At 41.1% G+C, this 23,665-nt stretch overlaps 3 protein-coding genes across 4 annotated transcripts; all 3 read right to left on the bottom strand.

Moving 5' to 3' along the window:
• Positions 1-1,565: 1,565 nt before the first annotated feature.
• On the bottom strand, positions 1,566-2,663 carry LOC137885195 (forkhead box protein D3-like). The gene has a single exon (XM_068727352.1). The coding sequence runs from the start codon at positions 2,630-2,632 to the stop codon at positions 1,706-1,708; it is 927 nt and encodes a 308-aa protein (XP_068583453.1). The 5' UTR covers positions 2,633-2,663; the 3' UTR covers positions 1,566-1,705.
• A 1,210-nt stretch (positions 2,664-3,873) lies between these two features.
• Positions 3,874-9,879, bottom strand: zglp1 (zinc finger GATA like protein 1). 2 transcript variants are annotated; one of them, XM_068727401.1, is made up of 5 exons: positions 9,790-9,879; positions 7,001-8,386; positions 6,778-6,890; positions 5,739-5,832; positions 3,874-4,836 (listed from the first exon to the last, which is right to left on the bottom strand). In XM_068727401.1, exons 1-5 carry the CDS (start codon positions 9,810-9,812, stop codon positions 4,704-4,706), a joined length of 1,749 nt encoding a protein of 582 aa, XP_068583502.1. In that variant the 5' UTR covers positions 9,813-9,879; the 3' UTR covers positions 3,874-4,703. The 2 variants fall into 2 exon arrangements, with proteins under 2 accessions (XP_068583502.1, XP_068583503.1); XM_068727402.1 differs by lacking the exon at positions 9,790-9,879 and adding an exon at positions 9,144-9,232.
• A 303-nt stretch (positions 9,880-10,182) lies between these two features.
• Positions 10,183-13,117, bottom strand: fdx2 (ferredoxin 2). The gene is made up of 5 exons (XM_068727108.1): positions 12,924-13,117; positions 12,519-12,570; positions 11,697-11,803; positions 11,508-11,595; positions 10,183-11,409 (listed from the first exon to the last, which is right to left on the bottom strand). Exons 1-5 carry the CDS (start codon positions 13,108-13,110, stop codon positions 11,253-11,255), a joined length of 591 nt encoding a protein of 196 aa, XP_068583209.1. The 5' UTR covers positions 13,111-13,117; the 3' UTR covers positions 10,183-11,252.
• Positions 13,118-23,665: the final 10,548 nt, after the last annotated feature.

The following is a 23,665-nucleotide window of genomic DNA, read 5'->3' as shown; positions in this document are numbered from 1 at the left end:
TCACTCACCACTGAGTGACTTTAGTGGGTTTTTTAAAGGAGGAACAGGACTGTGACAGGCATGTGAGCTGTAATTGAATAAAACTCAAATATGACCGAGAGTGAAAGGCAAACTGCTCCCCGGGGGGTTATTTAGGCGATATAGGCAGATGTTTACAGATGATCCACATCACACTCACACCAGCAGCTACATCCAGAGAGAGATTTCCTTCATCCATTTACCCAGTCCTCTTCTGGAGTGGACTAAAGGAATAATGAAAACAACGTTCCTACGTTCTTATTATAAAATAACTGAAATGATGACTGAAATAAATGCCCACACACTTTCACATGTTTTGAAAAAATGTAAAGTTTAAGACTAAAAAAATTGAATAAATAATACATTAGATAGTTCATGTGAGGTTTGGTATATTGTGAGGAATGCTATTTTGGATTAATGGGGTTTGGGCACTCTGCAGGAAAACAGATTAACAATCATCACACTGCAGATTTGTTCTAATCTCTCATTTGCCCATGATAGCGCTTTTTCTCACCAGTGTCAATATGTTTCCACTGTTTTGATTAGTGTTGCAACTGCTTATGCTATCTATAATCTCTGACAAACACACAGATCAAATCGTTTTATAAACAGAAATATACATGTTGTAACTTTTCACTCAAGCCATCAGATGGAGTCCCTCCCTCATTCACAAATTACTAATAACATGCAAAATCATATATGAAGATATTTATGCATTTATATAGAATGGATTAACAGATAAAGCCACTCAAATCAATACATTAAAATGGTAATAATACACATAAATGCATCTTTTAAAAAACGCCCATAATGTTTACGTTTTACAGTTCATATTCACAGTATATATTAAGTAATGATTGTGTATTTTTCAGTTGTGGTGTTTTTGCTGAACGACCTGAATCCTCCCTAAAAGCAGGCGCACTTCTACTGCTGGTATTTCCACATAAAACAAAACAACCGCAGTTTGAACGTGCATACCAGATGAACAGGTGAACAGGTGTGTTTGATATTCATGCAAACTCTGCTACGCTCTTGTTCTACTTATTCGGCTGCAGAGGCAAAACAACGTCTTTTTTTTTGTAAAGCAGAACTTGTTTAAAGTGATGTGGAGGAAATCAGTAATCCAGAGAGGGAAAGGTCAAATGTGTACACGCTCAGATCTTTTGTGATCTCTTGTGTTTGCATTTGATAAACCAGTAAAATAAACGCAATTTATTTTTCAGACGAGTGTATGTGTGCACATCCGTAAAGGCCTCGGATGAGATGAACATTAAGAGCATTAAGAGCTACTATTATTTATTATAATATATTATTCTATTCATAAAACGGCATCCTTTGCCCTAAAATGATCTGATATTATTATCGTTGTTTTATATAATTAGATGTGCGCAATCATTTAAAAAATATTAAATAAATATTTTTATTTTTGTGATTTTTTTAAGAGAATTAAAATAGTCAATCAAAATGTAAAAACCGTTTAGGAGGCCATGTTTTGCGTTTTGATTAAATTGCATAAACTCAATAAATTCAATCACGTTTTATTCAAAACATATTTAAAAACTGAACAGTACCAGTCGTTCAGAAACCGATATCTAACTACAGAGGCCTAGCTGTCACATCATTAAAAAAACCTGTATTTATACATAATGTGGGTTTAGATTCATCGAGACAGTCGGGCATCATTACATTACATAAATAAATTAGACGAAACTTTTAGGAGTCCAGAGGGGGAACTGGACAGCTGAGAAACAGGGTAGTTGGGAACCATTCCGTGCAGCGAGACGGGAGACACGAGCGAGCAGCTCGGAGACAGAGACGGGACAGCGGCGCAGCGTCCCGGGCCGCAGTGTTCAAAGGTTACACACGAGGGGAAACTCTTGGAGAGGAGCGAGGTGAGTGCAGGTATGATGCTGCTTACAGGTGGGATGCTGGGACTAGTCTGTGAGCTAAATCGACTCCTTAATCCCAGGTCGTGGTACAAACCGGGACCCTGGGGAGGAAAACAGCTCATCCTGTGCGCTCCGAGGAGAGGGAACACGGGCGTCGGGCCGCGCTCCTTCGCCCTGAAGTCTCTCAAAAAGAAATGTTGCCTCTTGAAGCGTTTCCGCCGCCGAAGAAAACTCCCGTTTTCAAACATGCCGGCTGACATGGGATCCAGAGTCCAATAATTCCCCTTGCCGGGATTCCCGGGCTCCCGGGGCATTTTGACAAAGCAGTCGTTCAGAGACAAGTTGTGACGGATCGAGTTTTGCCACGCGGGGAACTTCTCCCGGTAATACGCAAAGCGCTGGCTGATGAAGTCGCAAATCTCGCTGAGAGTGAGTCTCTTCCTCGGGCTCTGGAGGATTGCCATGGTGATGAGAGCGATGTAAGAGTACGGGGGCTTCACCGAGAAGGTCCCCCTGTCTGGACCCTCCTGTAGTCGGACCGCAAAGTCTCCCTCCTCCCGCACTTCGGGGAAGGATGAAGCGCTTTGCTCCAAATCGGGATTGCTCGTGTTTATCAGTGAAAAAGCTGCGTCGTTCACGTCTTCCCCTCCGCCCGTCTCCCTCATGACTTTGCTGTCCAAGGTCATGGTCCGAAATGTGTCCGGCGGCACGGCGGCCCCAAACATGCGCTGATCTAGCCAGAACCGGCGCAGACCCACGTCTCCGCTTTCATTCACATCTGACTACATCTTAAGACACTTCCAGCCTCCCACTCCAAACTTTCTCCTCCTCCTCTTGCAAGTATTCATCAAAACAACAGCAGATGCAAATCTGACACACGAGCTTTGAAGCCTAAATGTTTAAAATAGATCTTCTATGAGAAGACATAATCACAACGATTATCCACTGGTCTCAAACATCACAGAGTCGGGTCTTTTTACACTAATGGTCACTTGATTGATCCTCTATAATACCCTAATCATGATTCACTCTGGATTGTCTTCTTGTTTTATTGTGGTTCAGTTTAAATCCAGACTCTCAGAAGGGGGAACTTGATCTTGCAGTCATGCCAAACATAGAACACACACAAACTTAAACATAAGAAATAATAAAATAGATTTAGAAAATCTGAGAAACAAATGCAAAACACAACTGCACATACATCAGGTGACAGCTTTAAAACAAGTTGAGTACTTCAATCGTCAGTGGTTAAAATCAGTCATCTAGAGGAAGACTGATTATCATCTGACTCGTCCTGAACATTTAACAGTATGCCAGAGAGATAAAATCCTTTTTCACTCCTTTATTACTCTTAATGTCTGAGCTTTTTTCAAAACAAGGACTGAAAACAGACCCGCTACACTAGATTATTTTCAAATGTGCAGGTCTATATGTTTTATTGTATTGCGCTTTATTGGCTCGATCATCCATTAAGGTTTAGTGTGATATTAAGGTGGCCACAGCAGGTTTTTGGGATTGAAATATGTTTAATGTACACGTTCATTTTACACATTCATTTTTCTGAGCTTGTTTTTAACTTTTATGCTCTTGGCTTACACAGCGCTCATTTCCTTCGGTGTTCCTCGTTGCAGGACAGTCTGGCACACAGTTTTCACGTAAGAGGAAGACGTAATCCGTTTTGAAATAATAGCTGCTCTGTATCAATTCATGTGCGGCCACCCACTTGGCAAATGGGCCTGTACTGCAGGGAGGGCTGAGGAAACTGTGGGAAGTCTCACTAATGAACAATTCTTCCCTGTGCCTCTCGTTTAACGTGAAACATATCCTATTTTATAATCATTGCCCCTTACACAGGGGATTTATATCAAGAGTGGGTCTTACCTACAGTATATCCCTACAAATAACAGGAAACAAATCAAATGTTTCATGCAGAATTTAATACAGACCAAAACCCATGCAACACACACACAAATCTATTTATATTCTTCTCACAGAAAAACAGCAATGCTGAGGAAATCTGTGCACCAATTAAACCGGCATGCAACCCAAATGAACGACAAAAAAACAAACAAACCACAATTAGAATCGACGACAAAGACGATAAATAACTTAATAACTTAATAATGTGCAACTAAATGTGTATCCACTGAGCTTAGCAGACAGTCTTGCTGTCGAAAGGTCCAGAGGAGTAAATTGTTTTGCAGTTAATGACAGTGAACGCAGCACTGAGCTCAGGTTGCAGTTTGTGGTCCTGTGCAAAAATAATTTTCGGCTGCAACCATCTGGCGCAGCTGACCATTATACACAAGCAACGCTGGAGCTATTTAGATGAAGAAACGTCAACACTTTCCGCTGAATGTGTCCACTTCTTAGCCCTTCAGGATCCCATTAATGCTACAGTGATGCTACAAATCAGTATAAAACAAACCCGTCAACTGTAGAAGTCCTATTACACATGCTACAAACAGGATCAGTGCAGTAAACATTGAAGTACAGGCAGTTTTTTTCTTTTCATGTTGTTCCCTGGGCTGTGCGGCACCTTGAGAGCGGCCAATAGAGCCAAAGGGAATTAGTGCCATTTCCCGAGGTACAACATTGTAGCAGTGACACTCATTTAAATACTGAGTCAAATAAGAAGCTGGTGCTGCTCCTCTACGTTGGCATTCCCCCCTGCAGTGAACCGTAGAGGACAAAGAGCTGCGGAGCCAGAGAGAGTAGTCTTGGATAGTTCTGTGCAAACGTGTGTGGAGCTTCGTCACATGTGGACGTAAAAACCTTCGCTCTGAGTGTGTTTCTCTAGGCGGTGAGTTTCCGCTGAGCTGAGGTCAGCCTCACAAAGTTTCCACACTTGAGGCAGCGCGAGTTGGAGTTGCCCTCTTTCCTGGGGATGTGCCAGCATTTGACACAGCGCACTCTGTACTTCTTATACCTTCCAAAGTCAAGACAGAAAAAACACAGAAACGATTAAACATCTTTTGCTAGTTCATATTTATCTATGACGTGTATGTTTGACGGACCACATTTAAGATTGTCCATCTGGGATCAGTGAAACAGATTCAGCAGAGCAACATTCCTCTTCTCAGAAGCAAATAGTGTTTGTTCCTGCAGGCTAAGACTATGAAAGACAAACACTACATCAACATACTAACCCAAATAGTTTCATTTAGTCATCCTCGGATTAATTGTTGCAAAAGATGCTGCATGTATCTCATGTAAGCAGTGCAGTTTGTTTGACATGTATTGAGACTTTTACATTTACTTTAGAAAACTTCCAACACTTAAGTAAAACTTCTAACACTAAAATACAAAAGAAGAAACTGTGGGGAAGTAAAAGTATTTGATTTCACCTTTACGCTAATGAAAGCCAGTGGTGACAATGAGCCAATATCAGCTGAAAACAAGTCCATGTCTCCTCGGTTACTAATTTCATTGAGTTGTTTCTATTCCTTGGAATTATTGTTACGGATAATTTGTTGAATTTTAACTGACAAATATGACAATATTTGGATACAATTATACAAAGTCAAACGCAGTCTAATTCTTTATATGTTCGAGGTTATTACATGTTGGATGATACCATTTCTTCATAATAATTAACTTGGATAATCAATCTTCATGAACTAATCATCAGGGAGATTAATGTTAAAGCCAATATAGAAAATCTAACTCTGTGGAAAAATTACATTTGATGAATGTCTGCTTAAAAGTCAAGACTAAATTGCATTCAATGTAAATGTGGCTTTAGGCTCCCACAGTGATCTAATAGATATGCTCTCGTACTTCATGTCTGTTTTTAAAGCGTCAGCAGCCTTCAGTGTTAAAATGAGCTACCTTATTCCACAGGCGTTACAGAGTGGGGTCCCGTCCTCTGCATCCCTCCACATGGGGGTCTTCCTGGTGCAGCATGATGCACACGCTTTACCCTCTTATGAAACCGAAAGGAAACATATCTTTAGTTAGTGTTACAGTCAGTTTGAACTGTGTGTACTAAAAAATGGTTCAATCAAAATAAAGGCTGACGCAAACAGACTTGCTGTTAACCGCGAACATAAACGAACAAGGCTGTATATCTGGGTGGAGTCACAGGAGAGTTTTGGCTGTCTGGTCTCTGAATGCTGGAGATACAAACTTGTTCATATGTACATTTCCAATAGTGAGGGTTTGTTATTTCAAATGTGTGAGTGAGGAGAGATGCTAAATCACTGCAATGGCTTGAAACAAAGCATTGGCTGCACAGCTGAAAGTTCAAATTTATATTCTGTTACTTGTTTTTAAGGGAAGTTGATACCCACTATGGTCTTAGGATGTTTACACGATAGTTTCCCCAAATAAATGTGCACCACCTGTCCTCAATGATGCGGTCAAGTCACATGTTTTGATGCAGTGATGCCCTCTAGTGGAGAAAAACGGCATGTCATGTAAAAACATACTACCTGCTATAACTGTAGAGTAATGTTATTGATATATTCATTTTGAACACATAGCATGGCAGCATCATATTAGATCATATGTCTAAAAGTATGATCATCATATATTTATTTAGATAATATATAATAATTTAGTTCATATATATTATGTTAAGTCACTTTATGTGGTTCTGTTATTGTCCCCATTCAATTTTTTTATAAAATAGTTTCTTATCTGAATCGAGGGGCTGAGGATGAACAGTGTTGTATGTTATACAGATTTTAAAACCTTCTGAGGCCATTTTTTTGACTCTATACTGTGAATGAAATTGATTCATCTATATTGTATCAATGAGATTATCAGTTTAAGTTACAGAGGCTCCACATTGCTGTCTAGGGAGCCTGTAAAAATATGAACTGACGTCAGCTTCACAGACCAGCGCAGGCACTCAAGTGTCACTCACTGGAGACGCTGGCCGTCAGGTAACTCTCCTCATCCGAGCTGCTAGTTTTAATGGATTTCTGGGACGTCCGCGTCCTCAGCCTCGGTTTCCTCACACTCTTGTGGAGCTCCTTGCTGCAGCAGACACCAATGATAATGCGTGTTTAGTACTGTTAGCTGTTACTCAAGTATTCGTCGACATTTTCTAGATGCCCCATGCAAACATGTAATGAATCTGTCACTACCTGTATTTGGAAGTTATGAGGAGCCGACACTGTTCCCTGTTGTTGTCCAGCTCCGTGTCCATCCTGAACGTCACTCCCTGGAAGTCTGGGTCCTGGATATCGGCACTCCGCCTGGGATGGGGTTGTTTTCTGGGAGTCTTGGTTCTCCACCTCTGGGTAGATGGAGATGCAATGTCCTCCTCTTCCAGTGGCCCCTGTTCCGTTTTTGATGTTGCAGAAGGGGAAGGGTTTGTTTCTCCATTATAGCTTGAGTATTTTAGTTGTGCAACTGGAGGCCATTTTTCCTCTATTGGAGCGTGTGTACATTCTGGTTTAGATGATGGGATTCTGTCATCTCTTTTTGTGAGTGACTGACACTTCTCTGTAGTGCCAAATAACAGCGATGCTGATCGCGGAGGAGGCAGGACAGGGTTCGGAGGGGGCACCTGGGAGTCACATGGGGGCTCTGCAGTCAAAGCAAGGTTTGCATTGAGGTCCAGTGTTGGCTTCGACAGAGCTACATTTGCATCTTTGTTTGAATTAAAAGTCAGCTGGGCATTAAAGAATGCATTGGGGATGTGCGTTTGCGACAAAACCTTTTCAGAAAAGGGTGCATGCAAAATATCTTGTTCAGAAGAGACACAACCCCTCTTACACTCGTTCCACACAAGTTGTCTGTCAACACTGAGCACTGAGACCTTTTCAGCCGTCTGTGACTGAACACAGCAGCCCACCTTGGAGTCTTTCACACGGCACTGTGGTTTATAACCTCTGGCTCTGCTGGAGTGCCCTCTCACATCTTCCATAAGAGTGACACAGGCTGGGATTTCTTGCCTGTCACAGATAAGAAGGGAAGGTCTCAGAGTGCATTCAACACCTACTCCGCCGACTCCCTGATACATTACATCTGCTTTGGCAGTCGATGATTTGTCTATTGAATGGCCTAATTTTGCGGTAGATGATACTAAACTTGGTTCTGACTCCACATCTTGATGGAGGAGCCTCTCACATTGTAGATTGATCAGACTCAGTACTTTCCAGGGGCTGTTGCATTTAGGATGTGGCTCAACCAAAGGTGTGACCCTGCTGCCGTGACTCTCCTCCTTCATTCTTTTCATCTGTTTATAAGGCGACAAACTATACTGGCAGGAACTATGAGAGATGTTAAACAGATGTGCATCCTCTTCTTCTTTTTTGACTATAAGAGGACATTGTCTAGACGTCTCGTGCAGCCATGCGGAGGGTGGATTTGTGTCCAGGAAACTGTTGTGGACGGGGGATGCTAGCTTGGACACTTCTTGGAAAAGGTAGAAGAGTGCTGAGTGGGAAGCATCGTGTTCAACTGTGCTCTGGTTTCCCTGGATGAAAGCAGCTTGTTTCCTGGGTCCTGTGCTCATGTTGAAGTGTCTGTAGCACAAAAACAAACAACTTTTAAGAACAGTAGTTCCCAACCTGGGGGTCAGGGGTTGTTTAGTAAGGTGGAAAATAATAAATAAACATATTTCTGAAATGTAAAAATCTTGCTACAATTTTTTTTTATTTTCAGACATTTTTCTATATATTAGTTTTTGTTGTATAGTTCCACCTCTTCCGGTTACTAAATGTCTTTCAAATAAAACAGTCTGATGGAAAATCTATTTTTTAATTAAACTGCTCACAGCTCATAGACATGCATGCAGCCTGTGAGGAGAATTGGACAGGAAATATTGCTTCATATTAAGACTTCAGAAGTTTAAAAGGTTGGGAACCACTATTCTAGAGAGAAAGGGATTCAAAACATTGGCACAACATAAACTATTACAACACCTGTACCATATGAATAGCCATATGTCATATAACTGAGCTACATAAGCTACTGGTGTTTGCAGACACCACAGTGAAAGAAGATAAACTAGGGCTACTGCAGTGTTTAACAAGTTTGTTTCCAAACTATCACCAACTGTGAAAGTGATATTGAAAACATGAACTGAAGACAAATTTAATTCGGCCCACATTATTAGCGTTAGACCCGACATGGGCTAACGGGAATCAGCTAACATTAGTGTCATATTGTTATTTTAAAGACTAACAAGGCCGAACTGTCATTTCCCTTGTCAATATGACATGAAGCCGCCTGAATCAAGAAAGAGACGTATTTTAACACATTGTAACTCAATTAACTCACCGGAAGAACTGTAACGAAACGGAGGGCTTTCAGTGCAGTTTAAATGTGTTCTAGAACACAAATGTAGCACTTTCGTTCTATGATGGCAAAGATTTTCGCGGTTTTCGCGGAGTTTGACTGTCGCGAGCGCAGAAGCAGCTCGGATGGATATTGACACTCTTATCAGTGAGAATCCCTGAACGTATGACAGTAAATGAATATTCTTCCACCCGTATTATCTCATACCTGCATCACAGGGATATTAGGTCACTGAGGCTTTAATGTTTTGGACTACAAAATAATACTAGTGTTGATGGTCAGTGTGGACTACAGTTTTAGCAAATTATCTGATTCGATGTATTAACTCTACAGGCATTCTGAAGCATACGGTCTGCTGGCTTATAGTTGGACCAGAGCTCACTGCAGGCGCCTGTAAGATAAATGGTTGCATGCTCTGATCCATTAACTATGATCTTAAAATTGTCAGTATCCACACTCTATAGCGTTAAGATTACCGATCCTCGTCTTTATCTATTTTTGACCTGTCATGGCCTCTACGGCTAACCACGTCTTTCACAGTTGGGCCTGAAAACAACAGTACACAATGTGGTCAAAGTCACACAGTCCAGTCCACCCAGATCGCTGTTGCACAACTGTTGATGCTCACCTTAGATCTCCAAAATCGATCATCAACCTATTGATGAAGTAAGCCGACTTACTGGAAACTCGCACCGCTGGAGCTGGTTGCTATGACGGGGTCGTGTTTTGGACCAGGAGTTACGCGGGTGTTTTTGGTTAACTAGATTACACCTGCTGGGGAATAAAAGCGTTGCCCACGCTTCGCTCCAGTTTCACTTGGTAGCTGCTGCAAAGCACTTTTTGTGATAACACAAATGTTTGTGCTGGGTAAAGGTGGACATTTTTTTTTACAAACAATAGCCACCTGTGAATTACGCAATTAACTAGCTTCGATAATTTAAGTACAGTGGAAATATCACTTTTGTCCCCTTTGAGTCGTTGTAGTGTTTGAGCTTGCTGCGTAATGAGGGCAGTGTTCAAAAACTTTGAAAAACATTTTATTGCACAACTTTAAATATGAGTCATTTCTAACACATGAGATACACAGTTGACTTACATTTGTGCATAAGGACAAGTACAGTAGACTTCAACAAGCTAAGGGTAGATGTGGTAAACTCGTTTCATGGTAACAATAAGCTCACAACACCTCCATTCTGCTCACGATCAAAGCACACCTGAAGCTGAGAGGAAGTGCTTTAAAATGCATTTTCCATCTGGCACCTGAAACACAATTCGCCTAATATGATTTGCAGTGTTCATAATGAATGTAATGTAAGTTTTAACAGTCTAAATTCTGATTGACTTTGTTGTGAGCCCACCCTTTCAGCTCCAAGCAACATTTGTCTTTGAAATCCACTTCATGATGATAAATGGCTTCTTCTGCGTCTGGCTTCCGTACCGAGCAGAAGAAAACAAGTTTGAGGTCTATGACTTGGAGCTAACTTAAGTCAGTGGGTACATGTTGATAAGCCAGGGAAACACCTACAGATGAACCTGGTACATCAAAATATGGAAGTAAATTTGCATACAATATCTAAGAAGTGACTCGAGAGTGGCAGAAATGACTAAGAACATCTTGAAATGCTTGTGCGTATACGAGCTGTAACGAGGAATGTTCCATTGAACAGCACAAAGATGAACTTTGTTGAAACTTGCTCTGCAATGTAATAAAAAAAGAGTGAAAATGTTTCTTAAATTGTCTGGTGTTTGTGGGATTGTATGGCTTTCGATGCTGGCCTGAGAACAATCCACATAAATAAATACATCTGTTAAACCATCACAGCTTTTATGTTTTTTTTGGAAGTAACCATTAATTTCACCTTCAGTGAGACTCGAGTAGTGTCTGACTCTGCCTGATGTCATTGGTTAACTGTGGAAATAGTCAGTCGGGAAGAAGTCTTTGGAGTGGCTCCGGACTTTACTATCCTAGCCGAGCATCTCTCTGCGGTCGCCCCCCCCTCCCCTCACTCAACCAGCACACACGGCGTCAAGCTTGCGTCGTTACCCCTCGCCCCTCGTTTTTTCGCCAACTCTCGGCACCCGCTCCTCTTCTCAGTGAGGTTTGGGCACATGGCCGTCCACGTAGAAGTTCCTGGTGACTTTGGGCAAGGTGAGCTCCATGCCCTCGAGCTCTGGACTGAGAATGATCTGGCATCCCAGCCGGGAGTTCTCCTGAAGCATGGGCGCCATGTCCAGCATGTCATCCTCCCTAGAACGCCAAGATATCAGTCAACATTTACAGCGATCTCCCTCTCACCACAAACATTGGTCTGTGGTTACGGAAGATGTCATTTGTAGCGGGCCTACCTCTCATCAGGCTCTGCCAGTTTGTCAAAATGGGAAGAAGTCACATAGACGTGACATGTTGAGCAGGCCAGTGATGCCTCACAGGCTCCTAGATGAAAGAGACACACATATAATGAGCAATAAACATCTTGACAGCAATGCTTCAATTAAATATTTGAGATGAAGATATTTAACTGTGCATGTGCTCACCTTCCAGTTCAATTCCATGCCTCTGAGCCAGATACATGACATTATCTCCCGCTTTGGCCTTAACCGGGATCCTCTGGCCTGACCGATCTATATACACCACGTTCACCCTAAAACAGCAGCGGGTTAAAAACTATTAGTCATTAATAAACTTATTAACAATCATACATTTGAGCTTATCTGGTGAAAAGTTTATTTAACTGAGTCCCTGCTAGTCATCAGTGCTGCTATTTAATGTAGTTGAACGTGGTGTTGATTTCTGCTGGAGCCTCCAAAATCCTCCCGTCAATAAAACTGCAGAGCCCAACAGGTTTCAGAGGGTAAGCCTTTTGATTTTAGGCGCACATAAATTACTATTAGTATTTACTAAATGGTGAATGCACTGCACTTGCATAGCTCTTTTCATCCTTAGCAGGACAAGGTGCCACTATATCAGGAGCATTCAAGAGCTCAGGGTCACCGCTGAAGGACACGTTGACAGGACAGGAGGAGCCGGGGATAAAACCACCAGCTCTGCACTTAATAGGGGACCCACAAATGTTGTGCTACAAAGTATATTAATTTCTAGCCTCAAAATATTAACTTCTGGGCGAAATGTGTCTCCCAAATGCAGCATATGCATTCTGGTTTAGAGTACTAATGGTTCAGATTGCAAGTTCAGCATGGCTCAGCAACTATTTAAGCTCTCTTTCACTGTAGATTAAATGCAGCCTCCACTGACTTGAACTTCGCAGTTTCAATGTTTTCAAATATGACGTGTGCATTGAATAATACCAGCTATCAATTCACAATAAATTAAAAAAAAAACGTCCCTAGTAAACTTACACATCGTCAGGGTCCTCTGCATTGGAGCTGCCCTCCTCACTGTGGTAAAGACCTTTAAACAAACAAACATCAGGACTGTGAGTGATTCTGCTGACAGTGCTGTTATCAGCTCCTCCTGACGGCACCAGATGTGGAGAATGTTTCACTTGTTGCATTGCATTCCACAACCCCATCTGGGAATGTTGATGTCAAGTTACACAAGTGTTATTGAGCGGACTTTCGACCCCGGGTGCTGATATCCTACGACCACCTGCAAGCCAAACTCTACTGGCATCAACAAAAGCTTAAAAAAACTTGAATGAAAAAAAGTTACTTTTTCCAGACATATTGTAAACAAATAGTCCTGGGGGAAGAAGCAGCCCTTTCTGAACGAGGCTAAAAGTGTTAGCAAACTGCACCACTCACCTTTACTCGTCTGCAAGTGTCGATTTATGGTCCGAAATCTATCAAAGGAGCCCCTCCTTTGTAAACTGCCCACGCTGCTCACACAGCCGGTTAACCTGTAGAAGGGACATGTGCTGCAGTCCGGTAAAGCTCGAGAAAGCCTCAAAGTCAGACCCATGCTCGACCGGACAGCCGCAGTAGCCGCCATGATTCTGTTTTGGTCACATGGCCGAAAGCGGCCAATGGGAAAAGAGCGCTGGCGGGGCGACAACTCTGCTGTGATGTACTGCTCAGACAGCAGAGGGCGCTGCTGCTTCACATACAGGTAACAAAAGACACAACACTCATGATACGTGATGGACTCATAGTGGCAGAAGAAGTCAGACCCTTAATACATAAACAGTAGGCTACTTTAACGTTGTAGCTGCTCGTTATGGGGCTCGTTTTAACTGCTTTGTACACTGTTGGGCATTTTAATCTCTTATAATGGATCATATTTTACATGATGATCATTTATTTTGTGTGCAGCATCAGGGTGAAGACTTTAGTAGCACTAGCACAAGTTACAGGTTGGATGTCTTTTATTTAAGAGCTGGACAGTATTGTGCTCAAGCGTTTCCATTTTCAATTTTGTCCTAATTCTAGTCCACTACATTGCAGAGGTTTATGTTATACATTTTACTCCACTACATTTATTTATATGATGCATTGTTATACATTATTAGACCCAAAACCTAAACTACTTGAAATTGGCTCAATATGACCAACTACAAGTCTAAAATGCTGCTGGCATGTTAATGCATCAGTAGTAATAATAATCCAGGAATGCCACACATTTAAATTTTTTTGTGCTAAGTGATGATGACATTGCATATTTGTTCATATAACTTTGACTACTTCAATTTGATCAAATTTGAGTGCTCTTCTTTTACTTGTAATGGTGTGTTTTCACATTGTGGTATTGTTGATAGTGTATTTACATTAGCATACTACATTTGCTGCTACTGTATTTTATTCCCCTTGCAGCTCAGACCAGACTTTTAAGGTTAAGGAAGCAGGTCTACCCATAGTTTAAAAAAATTAAAATACAATATTTCATATTTCAAAAAAGTCCCATTCAATATCAAGCTCACTCACCGATATCACACCGCAGTAAATGCATGTTCTGCCATGTTGATGTGTGCTGTAGAGGAAGACAAAGTTAGATAAGAATTTGTATGTCTGAGACCACTGGTGTGTGAAGACAAAGAAGTGATGTTATGACTAGAGGCAGGTGAAGCGCTCACACACTCTGTTTTCCCTCTCTCTTTCTGTACCTCGCTGTCCTTGACATCCACTTGGAGAGAAGTTATCCTAAAGAAAACTAATCGGAAGTAGTAAACATATAATCCCTCGACAGAGTAGTAAAACTCCCCCTGAGGACCACTGTGCTGATATCTGAGCTGTGATTTATAAGCTCTAGGGCACTATAATATAATAGCACTATATTTTTTGTTTCTTTTCTTATCTTTCCTTCAGTGTCTCATTATGATCTGTGCTTTGGGGGAAAGCCACTCTCAAAGTGGGTTTTAAGATGCACACTAACCCCCCATCTGGATCTGGCTGCCGAGGTTCTTTCCATGGCCATAAAAAGTAAATGGGGCACTCTCATGTCTAGTTTTATATTTTATAGGGAGTGCTGGGAGTCAACTCACTGGCATATAGATTATTAGACTTTATATACTCCAAATCCACATAATGAAACACTTTTACACGTTCATATGTACTCTCTCTCTCTCTCTCTCTCTCTCTCTCTCTCTCTCTCTCTCTCTCTCTCTCTCTCTCTCTCTCACACACACACACACACACACACACACACACACACACACACACACACACACACACCTGCGCAGGATTAGTGTCCAGGGACCGTTTACCTGTGTGTCTGCGAAGTCTGTGAAATTTAGAGCACTTAGTATATCATCGGGCCCTCTAGCCCTGGGATCATGCAGGTGTGTGTGTGTGTGTGTGCGTGGGTGTGTACGGGGGTGTGGTGGGTGGGGGTTATTTAACGCTTCACTTGGATATGAAGTGGCCCCTAGCTGTTCCTTCAGATTGCACTCTCCTCACTCCCTAAAGACTAGGCAGTACAATAACTTACACAACCCCGCATACACACTCATACTTCCTTAAAGTCACTCACGCTGAAGTACATTAGTTCTTAAGAAAGGCATATAAATGTAACACACAGACAGTCAAATTTATGTTGCTAACCCAGAGGCCAGCAGCCTGTGGACATTTCTGCAGTGATATAGCGATGTATGTGAATCTCCCCAGAGTACGCCATGTGTACTGTATGTATACAATTTATGTATCCAAGGACAGATACAACATGGAAAAACACAACATTTCCCAGCAGTCCTCTGGGTGCAATACAATCCCACCGGCGTGCCCATTATTGTTTTTAGTTATTAAACTTTTCTTACTTTTGCCGATTACAACGACAGAACTGAACCGTGTCACAGTTACACTGGATGACGTGTTCCTTCATGACGATGAACATGGCCACTGGAGTTCATTTTGAGGCAAACACACAAACACACAGTCATGCTGCTTTAAATAGGGGAGATTGGGGGCACTTCAAGAATGGAATAAACTCCCTGTCTATCTGAAAACCACAGATTTCTATGTTTTTCCACTAAGGTTTAAAAATGGATATGAAGCAGCCAGTCTTTTTAGCATTAACTTGACATTTTGACGACCTGTTTTTGCAACTTTGTATGACTTATGTATCTAATATGTATGTAATACAAATAGAATTGAGCTATTAGCTGAATCTGGTGCAAAGCATATTCTCCCTTTTGTGAGATTAATGTGTTTTTGTACATGGTCCCTGATGTAAATGAATTGAATAAACTCGGAAAGTATTAATATAGAAATAAAATATAGAAAAAAAATATATGGAATAACAACAACCTTTTCCAGGTGTTGGAAAGTTTTTTGAGGCCAAGAAGTTTGTAGAATCTGATGAATTTGTACAACGTCCAAACATGTTGGAGTTGCAAAAGTTTTTCCAAGCGTGTCGATATGTGTGACAGTGATTGCATGGTTACTCACTGTCTGCCTGCGCGTTTTAGTTCCTCTTTTTTAATGTTTTTTCTGGCTTTACTGTAAGTACAGCATCAGTTATGATGATCTATATTAGGCCACCAAGTTGACTGACAGCAGCTGTTTCATTTGATTTCACTTGTTTCATTGCCCTCCTTTGGGCAGTCAGCTCAGAGTTAGATGGATGTCAGATGGGTGTTTTGTAATCCCCGTGCAACTCAAGATTTCAAAATTCATCTCCTCTCATAATTTTTAAATGAGATACTCTAAGTTCTACTATAAAATATAATTCTACCACTTTTAGAGATGTCATGGAGATTTTTGAGATTATTTTTATTTTTTAAGCTAAACTCACTTCCATACTGTCTATTCATTCTCTTTGTAATTTGCTACAATTTATGAGATAAGAATAAGTGTAATAAATAAATAAACAAATACAAATAAAAACTGAATAAGATACAAACACTATTCCAACTTCCATATCTTCATTTATATTGGATAACCCGGACCACCCTCTCCACCACCTACTGCAGGGACAGCGGAGCACTTTCTCCAACAGACTGATCCAGCTCCGCTGTCACAAGGACAGATACAGGAGAACATTCCTGCCTACTGCTATAAGACTCTAACAAATCACCTCAGGCCAAATCATTCACTGTTGGTTAAATCTTTGCACTACTGTTTATTTAGATATAGTGTGCATTCTTTATCTAATATCTTTACTCTGTTATTATAATTGTATATATTGTGTATTGACATTTTTTATATTATATTACAATTTTTACCCTGTTATTTTTACCTGTTCTTACCTGTAGCCTATTGCTGCTGAAACAAAATAATTCCCCCTCGCGGGATCAATAAAGTTACTATCTATCTATCATCTATCTATCTTAGGCAAGACTGACTCCGTACTAACTGCAACTACATTTTTGGTCTGCCTGGTCTCCTTTGGTAATAATAAATGTAAAACCAAAACACTATAATGCTCAGTCATGTTATTTACACTTCTTTTTTCAGGAGAGACTGGACTATCAGAATCCATACGACTTTTGGCTTTTGAAATGTGTTCTTCTAGGCCATGATGATCAGGGATAATGTAATATTGTGTTAGTTAGCACTAACAGCTTTTCCAATCTAATAATAAAGTATAGGACAGAGCAAATCTGAGGGGAAAGGGGAAAACCAAAAGGACTTGCTGGCCAATTTCCTTGATCAGCTCCAAGAAAAGAAGGACAACAGCTGAAGCCATGAGAAGGATCTTATGCAGGAGATATGTGACCTGAAAGCCAAGCTGGATCAGGCTCAGGCTAAACATACCAGGAAAAAAGACTACCTGAACTCCCAGCTGGGAAAGATCTGCCCGATGCTGCAGAAAGGTCAGAGAGATCTTGAGCAGCAGACCTCTGAAACCAGGGACCTGCAAGTCAAGTTGGAGCAGATGATGGTGGATAAAGAAGGCCATCAAAAAGAGGCGGATGCAATCAAGTCAGAGCTCTGTGCTGAAAAGGACTCTGTTGACGTGGTTGTGTACAACCTGGAGACCATCAACCTGAGGGTGCAGCGGAAGGACGCCGCGGAGTGTGAGGCTCGTTCAAGAGCTTTGGAGAGCTCTCTTAGGGGTTCAAGCTCAGACACTGGAAAAACAACTTAGCAAGATAGAGGACGCTCTCCACAAACAGATCGAGGAGGCTCAGGACATGCTGGAAAGGTACCAGGCTTCCTATGAAGACTAGCTGGAGGGGAAGACCAGGAAGATTGCAGTCGCAGCCGCCCTGAAAAAGGCAAAAGACCTGCTGGAGACAGAAGGCCTCCACTTTCAGCAGGAGAAAAGCTCCCTGCTGGAGGAGACTGACAAAAAGAAAGCCTCCTGTGTGGCTCAGCTTGCCGAAGGAAAAACAAGGAAACAGAATCCTTGTGGCTGCTCTGTGCTCTGGAGAAGCCTGAGCAGCAGTTTGAGAGACAATGCATCAAGTAGCAGGAGGACAAGTCATCCCTCCTTCAGGCCACAGAACACCTCAGGAAGACTCTGCAGGACAAGGAGCAGGAGTGGAAAAAGACCAAGAGCTCCATGAGGTTCCAGCTGGAAGATCTCTGGAGCCAGATCACAAAACAGGAGGAGAAGAAGTGATACAACATTCTCTTCTAACGGCCACCAGCTCCAGAATTCCACACAAAAAAAAGGCCACACACACTTACACCACCACACACAGGGATCTATCAGTCTTAACCCTAAAACAACTTTGAAAAGGTCTGTTTATGGGTTCAGACATACACTTTGAAAGTGAAGTGGCTTCCATTTTCTTGTGCAAAACTGAAACTGGTCCTCACAAAGGTGTTATGGTTGTTTTAAGCTTCACTTCAGTCATGTGCAATATGAAATGCTATGTGTGATGTTTACATCAGGGGACAAGCACTAATGACAGCAGCCGGTAGCTATTATTAACTTTGCTAAATTTTTGCTACATAATTTGTTGTCTTTTTGTTTTTGTTACTGGAGCATAGCAAAAACTGCACTACAGGAATGCACTGCTGTTATGTTTGTCTTGTGTGGCATAAATGGACTATGCTACAACTGCATTTTGTTATGTAACCCTGTGTTGCAGGAGGACAATAAATGATGCTTGGATCCTTGAGTTCTCATTTGTACCCTACAGCTTAAAAATATAATTTCAAAAGCAAGCTTATGCACATTCTGCATCTACTGCTGAGATTTAAAGGTCGATTTCACTGCTCTCTGAGATCTTCAAAACAAAATGACCTAGTGATGGAGCAGTCAGAAAATAATTTCCAGAGATCCACATTCAGGGAGCAGTTTCATTCAGGAAGTATGTTTGAAAGAAAATAGTTCCCATGTGATACTGCTCACAACAAGGACACCTTTTTAAAAGAAAGGTCCCTTTACTTAAGGTAATAAAGGTATATTTAAGGTATGCTGGCACAGCTCAGGTCATCACATTAGTTGAGAAACTTTGTACAAACAAAATAAAGGTGGTGCGGTAAAGCAAATTGTAAGTAAAGTAAACACTGTTTGTCATGTTAATATGTAACATGTAAGTATTAAAAAAAGAATAATTCTCTCCCTGTACTTTTGGAGATACATGAAAAATAAAATTCTACTCCATTAAGTGAGTTTAAATGTTTCATGGATCAACATTGCCAATAAAGCTGCTTTGAACGATGCAGCCCAGTGCCAACATTCACCAGCATTTACAGCCCCAATGTTCCTTTTGCCTTGGTGCCCAGCTTAATGAGACCATAAGCATTCTTAAAATGTTAAAACAACATCTTGAGTTAGAACACGGCTAGAAGCTTCACAGCTGCCATCCCGCTGAGTTTGACCGTAAAGAGGACGTATCAACAGCGGTGCATGTTCCATTTAATCTTATTGTATCACCATCATCATAATGTTTGAAACCTCTGTGTGTGTGTGTGTGTGTGTGTGTGTGTGTGTGTGTGTTTCTATGCAAGATACCTGCAGATTTGCATATGAGCTGCATTGTGCAAGCCCTGTCGTGACTCCCTTCTCTCAGATGACTCACACAAACTTTTGAGTTATTATTTTTAAACAGGTAAAAAAAATTAAAACGTGCCCCAATTTCCTTTCTGCTTCATCTGTGTGGGAATGTTTGTTTCTCAGCCAGACAAAAGAGGAACTTACCATCAGTGTGAGTAAACACAGCCGACTGGGAGCTGGCATTATCCCAGCGTCTTAGTCAAACTCTCATGATGTTTATGTGTCTGGGACACTTTCTCTAGTGTGCGTCACACATTTACATGTAGCAACTAAAATGTTGATATATGCCCCAAGTCTCCCCGGGGCTCTAGGTTGTGTTGAGTTTTATTTTGTAATTAATTACCCTTTTCACACACTGCACTAAAAACTGCACAGCAGCCAGCAATGTAGTGTTTGTTTTAGCTTGAGGTCTGGATGTGGTGTCGTGGTTTCAGTCTGCGGTCTGAGCGACTAACCGTCTGGCCTGTGACAGACAGCATTGACTGTTGACCTTTGACACCAGATAGAGAAAGGCTGCAGGGAGAGGTCAAAGACTTGGGAGACCATGGAGGTGCAACGAATCATGTCAACAAATACAAACACACCAAGAAAGTCAAAGGTCCATACCAATCAGGCTTTTTTTTAATTTCTAAATTTGGTAAAAAAAGTTTGTGGTATGTGGAGTTAAACACATATATAAAATGGCTATTTGAAGCAAGATATATATATATATTAGAGATACATTTTACAGTAGAGGTTGGTCATTTTTCACACATTGAAAGGATAAAGGATAGTGATAATTTAGATAAAAAAAGACCAAAAATATACATATTTCTACATATTTATTTTAAGCTGAATAATTTGCTAAAATGTAGGTATTAGCAAATGTTAAATTGTGCATTTGTTGGAGACTATTAAATAATGTGTATTAATCTGACATGAACATTTTTCTTGTCAGATTAATACACATTAGTGCTCAAGAACAGCTGCTAAATGGAGCATGCCTGATCTCCCAGCGTATAACGTGGTGGTGACATGTAATGGAGCTTGTGAGAGATTATGAAATTAACCTGCCAATTTGAATTGAAACTATAAGATGAGGCTGGTGTTATTCAGTGCTCTTCTTATTGTCAGTAAATTTCATGAAAAGACCACAACCAACAACGCACTACTTGATCTCTCAATACTCTTTGATTTCAATGCTCTATCCATGACCCCAGTCCCTTTCTGTCTTTAAAGAAAGACTCAATTATGTCTTCTGACAGCTGGGAACTGTAGGCAGTAGTGAGTTACTCAAACAAGAGGTAGTGTTGGGGGACTAGTTTCAGCAGTGGATTGATACACATTTGGTGATCTAGTGAGCATTTGCAGCAATAGTACGTGGATGTGGGATTGACTCAAAATGAACTGCCCGTGTTAATGGTAGTAAAGCGACATGTTACCCAGTGCAACAGTGTGTCTCTCTTTTCTCTTATGTTTTTAATAGTTTTTGGACAAAAATGAAGGTCTCTGTCACAAAGAAATAGAACAAGGCTTTGGCTGTACAGACAATTCTTGTTAGTAGGATCATTGTTGCCACTTTCTACTCCCCTACATCTGCCGCCCTTGCTCGAACAACACCCATCTTTGAACTGGGATCTTCATTTTGATCTCAACCACACACCTGCTGAAATTTCATTACTGCTTCTTGCACGGTTGTAACTCTATACTGTATTTGCAGAGACAAAATTTGTCCATAAATAGACACCAGGCAAAGTACTCAAAACTGCTTCCGTGGTAGTTCCCTCTTGTCTCCAGCACCCCATTTTGCCATGATGACACACACACAGACAATACAAGATGAAAACGATACCAGCCACATGCTGTCGTGTCTGTCGCTGTGATAAACACAGAATATCATCAGGCTTCTCCTCTGAAAGAGCTGACGCATCAGATGTTGCGTTCACAGTGTATCATGTCACTTTCCTCCTCCGTCTCTATCAAAGCTTTCCAATTTATTACGGCAAACTAACCTGTCAATCACTTGGTGGTTTCAGAGGAAACGACTGCATTCCAGGGACACTGTGAGCCAACAGCAGGCCTTTTTCCTGTTGTCATGGCAGCAGAATGATTGATAGGCTCCTTGGGGAGGGAGACTAGCTCCAGGCTTCCCCTCTCTCTCTGTTTGTTGACAGCAGGTAAAGATGACTATTATTGGGACGTAAGAGTGTGTGTTTGTGTTTGTGTGTGTGTGTGTGTGTGTGTGTGTGTGTGTGTGTGTGTGTGTGTGTGTGTGTGCCTGACTCTGAGAATGCATATTTATGAGCCTGCATGCACTTTAGTCCAAATGAAAATGATTGACTTCCTGCCTGCGTGTGTGTATGCGTGTGTGTTTGTGTTGTTATTGAATTATGGCTGTAACAGTGACTGTAATTGACCCGTCATGATCCAGACCTGGCCTCTGTGAAACATTTAGCCCAGGACAGAGTGCAATGTCTCTCTGGGGTCTGAGAGGTGTTAACTCCATGACAAACTGAACTCTGTTTCTCTCCACATGATCCAAGTACAACTTTTCATTGCAGCTATAAATTGTCTTTATATTTCAACATTATATTTCAAAATGAATGATTAGCCTTTAGATAATGTCATGTCTGTTAGCTTTTACATTTAGAGGTAATTTTCATTTAATACAAAAAAAAAATGGGAACACACTGGGGTACACATACATTACACCATTTATTTCTAATGCAGGATCTAGTTGAGCACTGGCATTTCCCAAATTTGGCTAAAGTAAGCATCTCTGTTTAATATCTTTTCAATAGATCTTGTTGAACAAGCCACAATCTTTAAAGGTTCTCCATACGACACTCAGAGCATTATTATAGCAATAAACAACTGTGAGCTATGTAAAAAGATAGTGGAGTAATGTCTACCTGAGCAGAAAATGAAGTGGCCCTCTGTGTGTGTTGTTATCTGAGCTTCTCCTTGCTTTGTTGACATAGCTGGCCGGTTAGGCTGCTTGTTTGTGCATGTGAGTGTGCCCCACATGCTCAGGTAGACACTGTTAGCTTTGTCAGCGCTGTCACCATTGTTTGCACTGTTAGCGCTGTTAACACTGTTAGCTGCGAGCCGCTGGTTCAGGCGTCGCCATGTTGAGAGCTGTTAAGCGGCACTGAATATGCTATGAACTTTGAATTTAGCACCTTTAATAACGTCTTCCACTTCCTACGACAAAGGGACAGACATAGTAACAAAACATTAAGTAAAACAGTTTACTGGAAGCCTTAATACCGGAGAAAAGTTTTCTACCTGTCTGCCTTTTAATGAAGTGCTTTGCTTTCCTGTTTTTAAACTGCTTCAAAATAATAATGGAACTTGCGAGAAGGCCAAAACTACATTCCATGTTTGGTATCAGGGTGAACATGCCCCGGACTCTCTGATTATAATTTCAATTGAAGTCTTATCTTCTCCTTTCCTAGAAAAAGCGTCACTCCGGTATCAGAAACATCTAGACGTCAGTATCATTTCTGCTTGTATTGGCTTACTTCATTCTGTCTCTCATATTAATTGTGCATGTTCTCCCTTTCCACTCCTGTCTCTTAAAAGAACCCCCATCCCTCATCCACTTCGTGACCAAAACAAAACACAAGCACAACTTCTTTGTTTTTTGTGTCTACAGAAGTCAGTCTAAACATTATTATCAGTGCTGCTTGCAGATTGAATTGGCCCAAAAGAGTAAGAGAAAACAACACCCATTTTGCATGTGGCTCAAAAGTTGTTTTAATTGTTGCATAACTTGAAGGAAGCCAACATGTGCATAAAACTGTATGTTCTTAGTGTTTTGTTGTCTCCTCAAAGAACAGAAACATAACATATTTAAAATGCACTGTGTATTTCTTTGAGGGAAAAACAGCCATATCAATGTTAAATCTGTCCATTCTGAATAATGAGCTTTTGATAGAGTCACATGTTCCTAACTTTACCTTTATTTATAGTGATGTTTTGTAAATGGTTTATCCTGTTATCTAAAGGGTATGCTGTGGTATGTGGATCTTATAATGTGGTATGTTTTTCTCTGCATGCGTGTGTGTATTGCACATGTTGGGGTTGCTGTCTCCTTCCTGGGTGTTATCATCTGGAGCTCAGGGGCTTTATCGTTGAACAGCAAAGATGATAAGGGTAACTTAGGATGTAGTGTAGGCCA

The sequence above is a fragment of the Cebidichthys violaceus genome, unplaced genomic scaffold, assembly GCF_023349555.1.
Source record: "Cebidichthys violaceus isolate CVI_PGR_0920_01 unplaced genomic scaffold, fCebVio1.0.p SCAF_4, whole genome shotgun sequence".
NCBI lineage: Eukaryota > Metazoa > Chordata > Actinopteri > Perciformes > Stichaeidae > Cebidichthys > Cebidichthys violaceus.
This window is presented reverse-complemented; position numbering and strand designations above follow the sequence as displayed.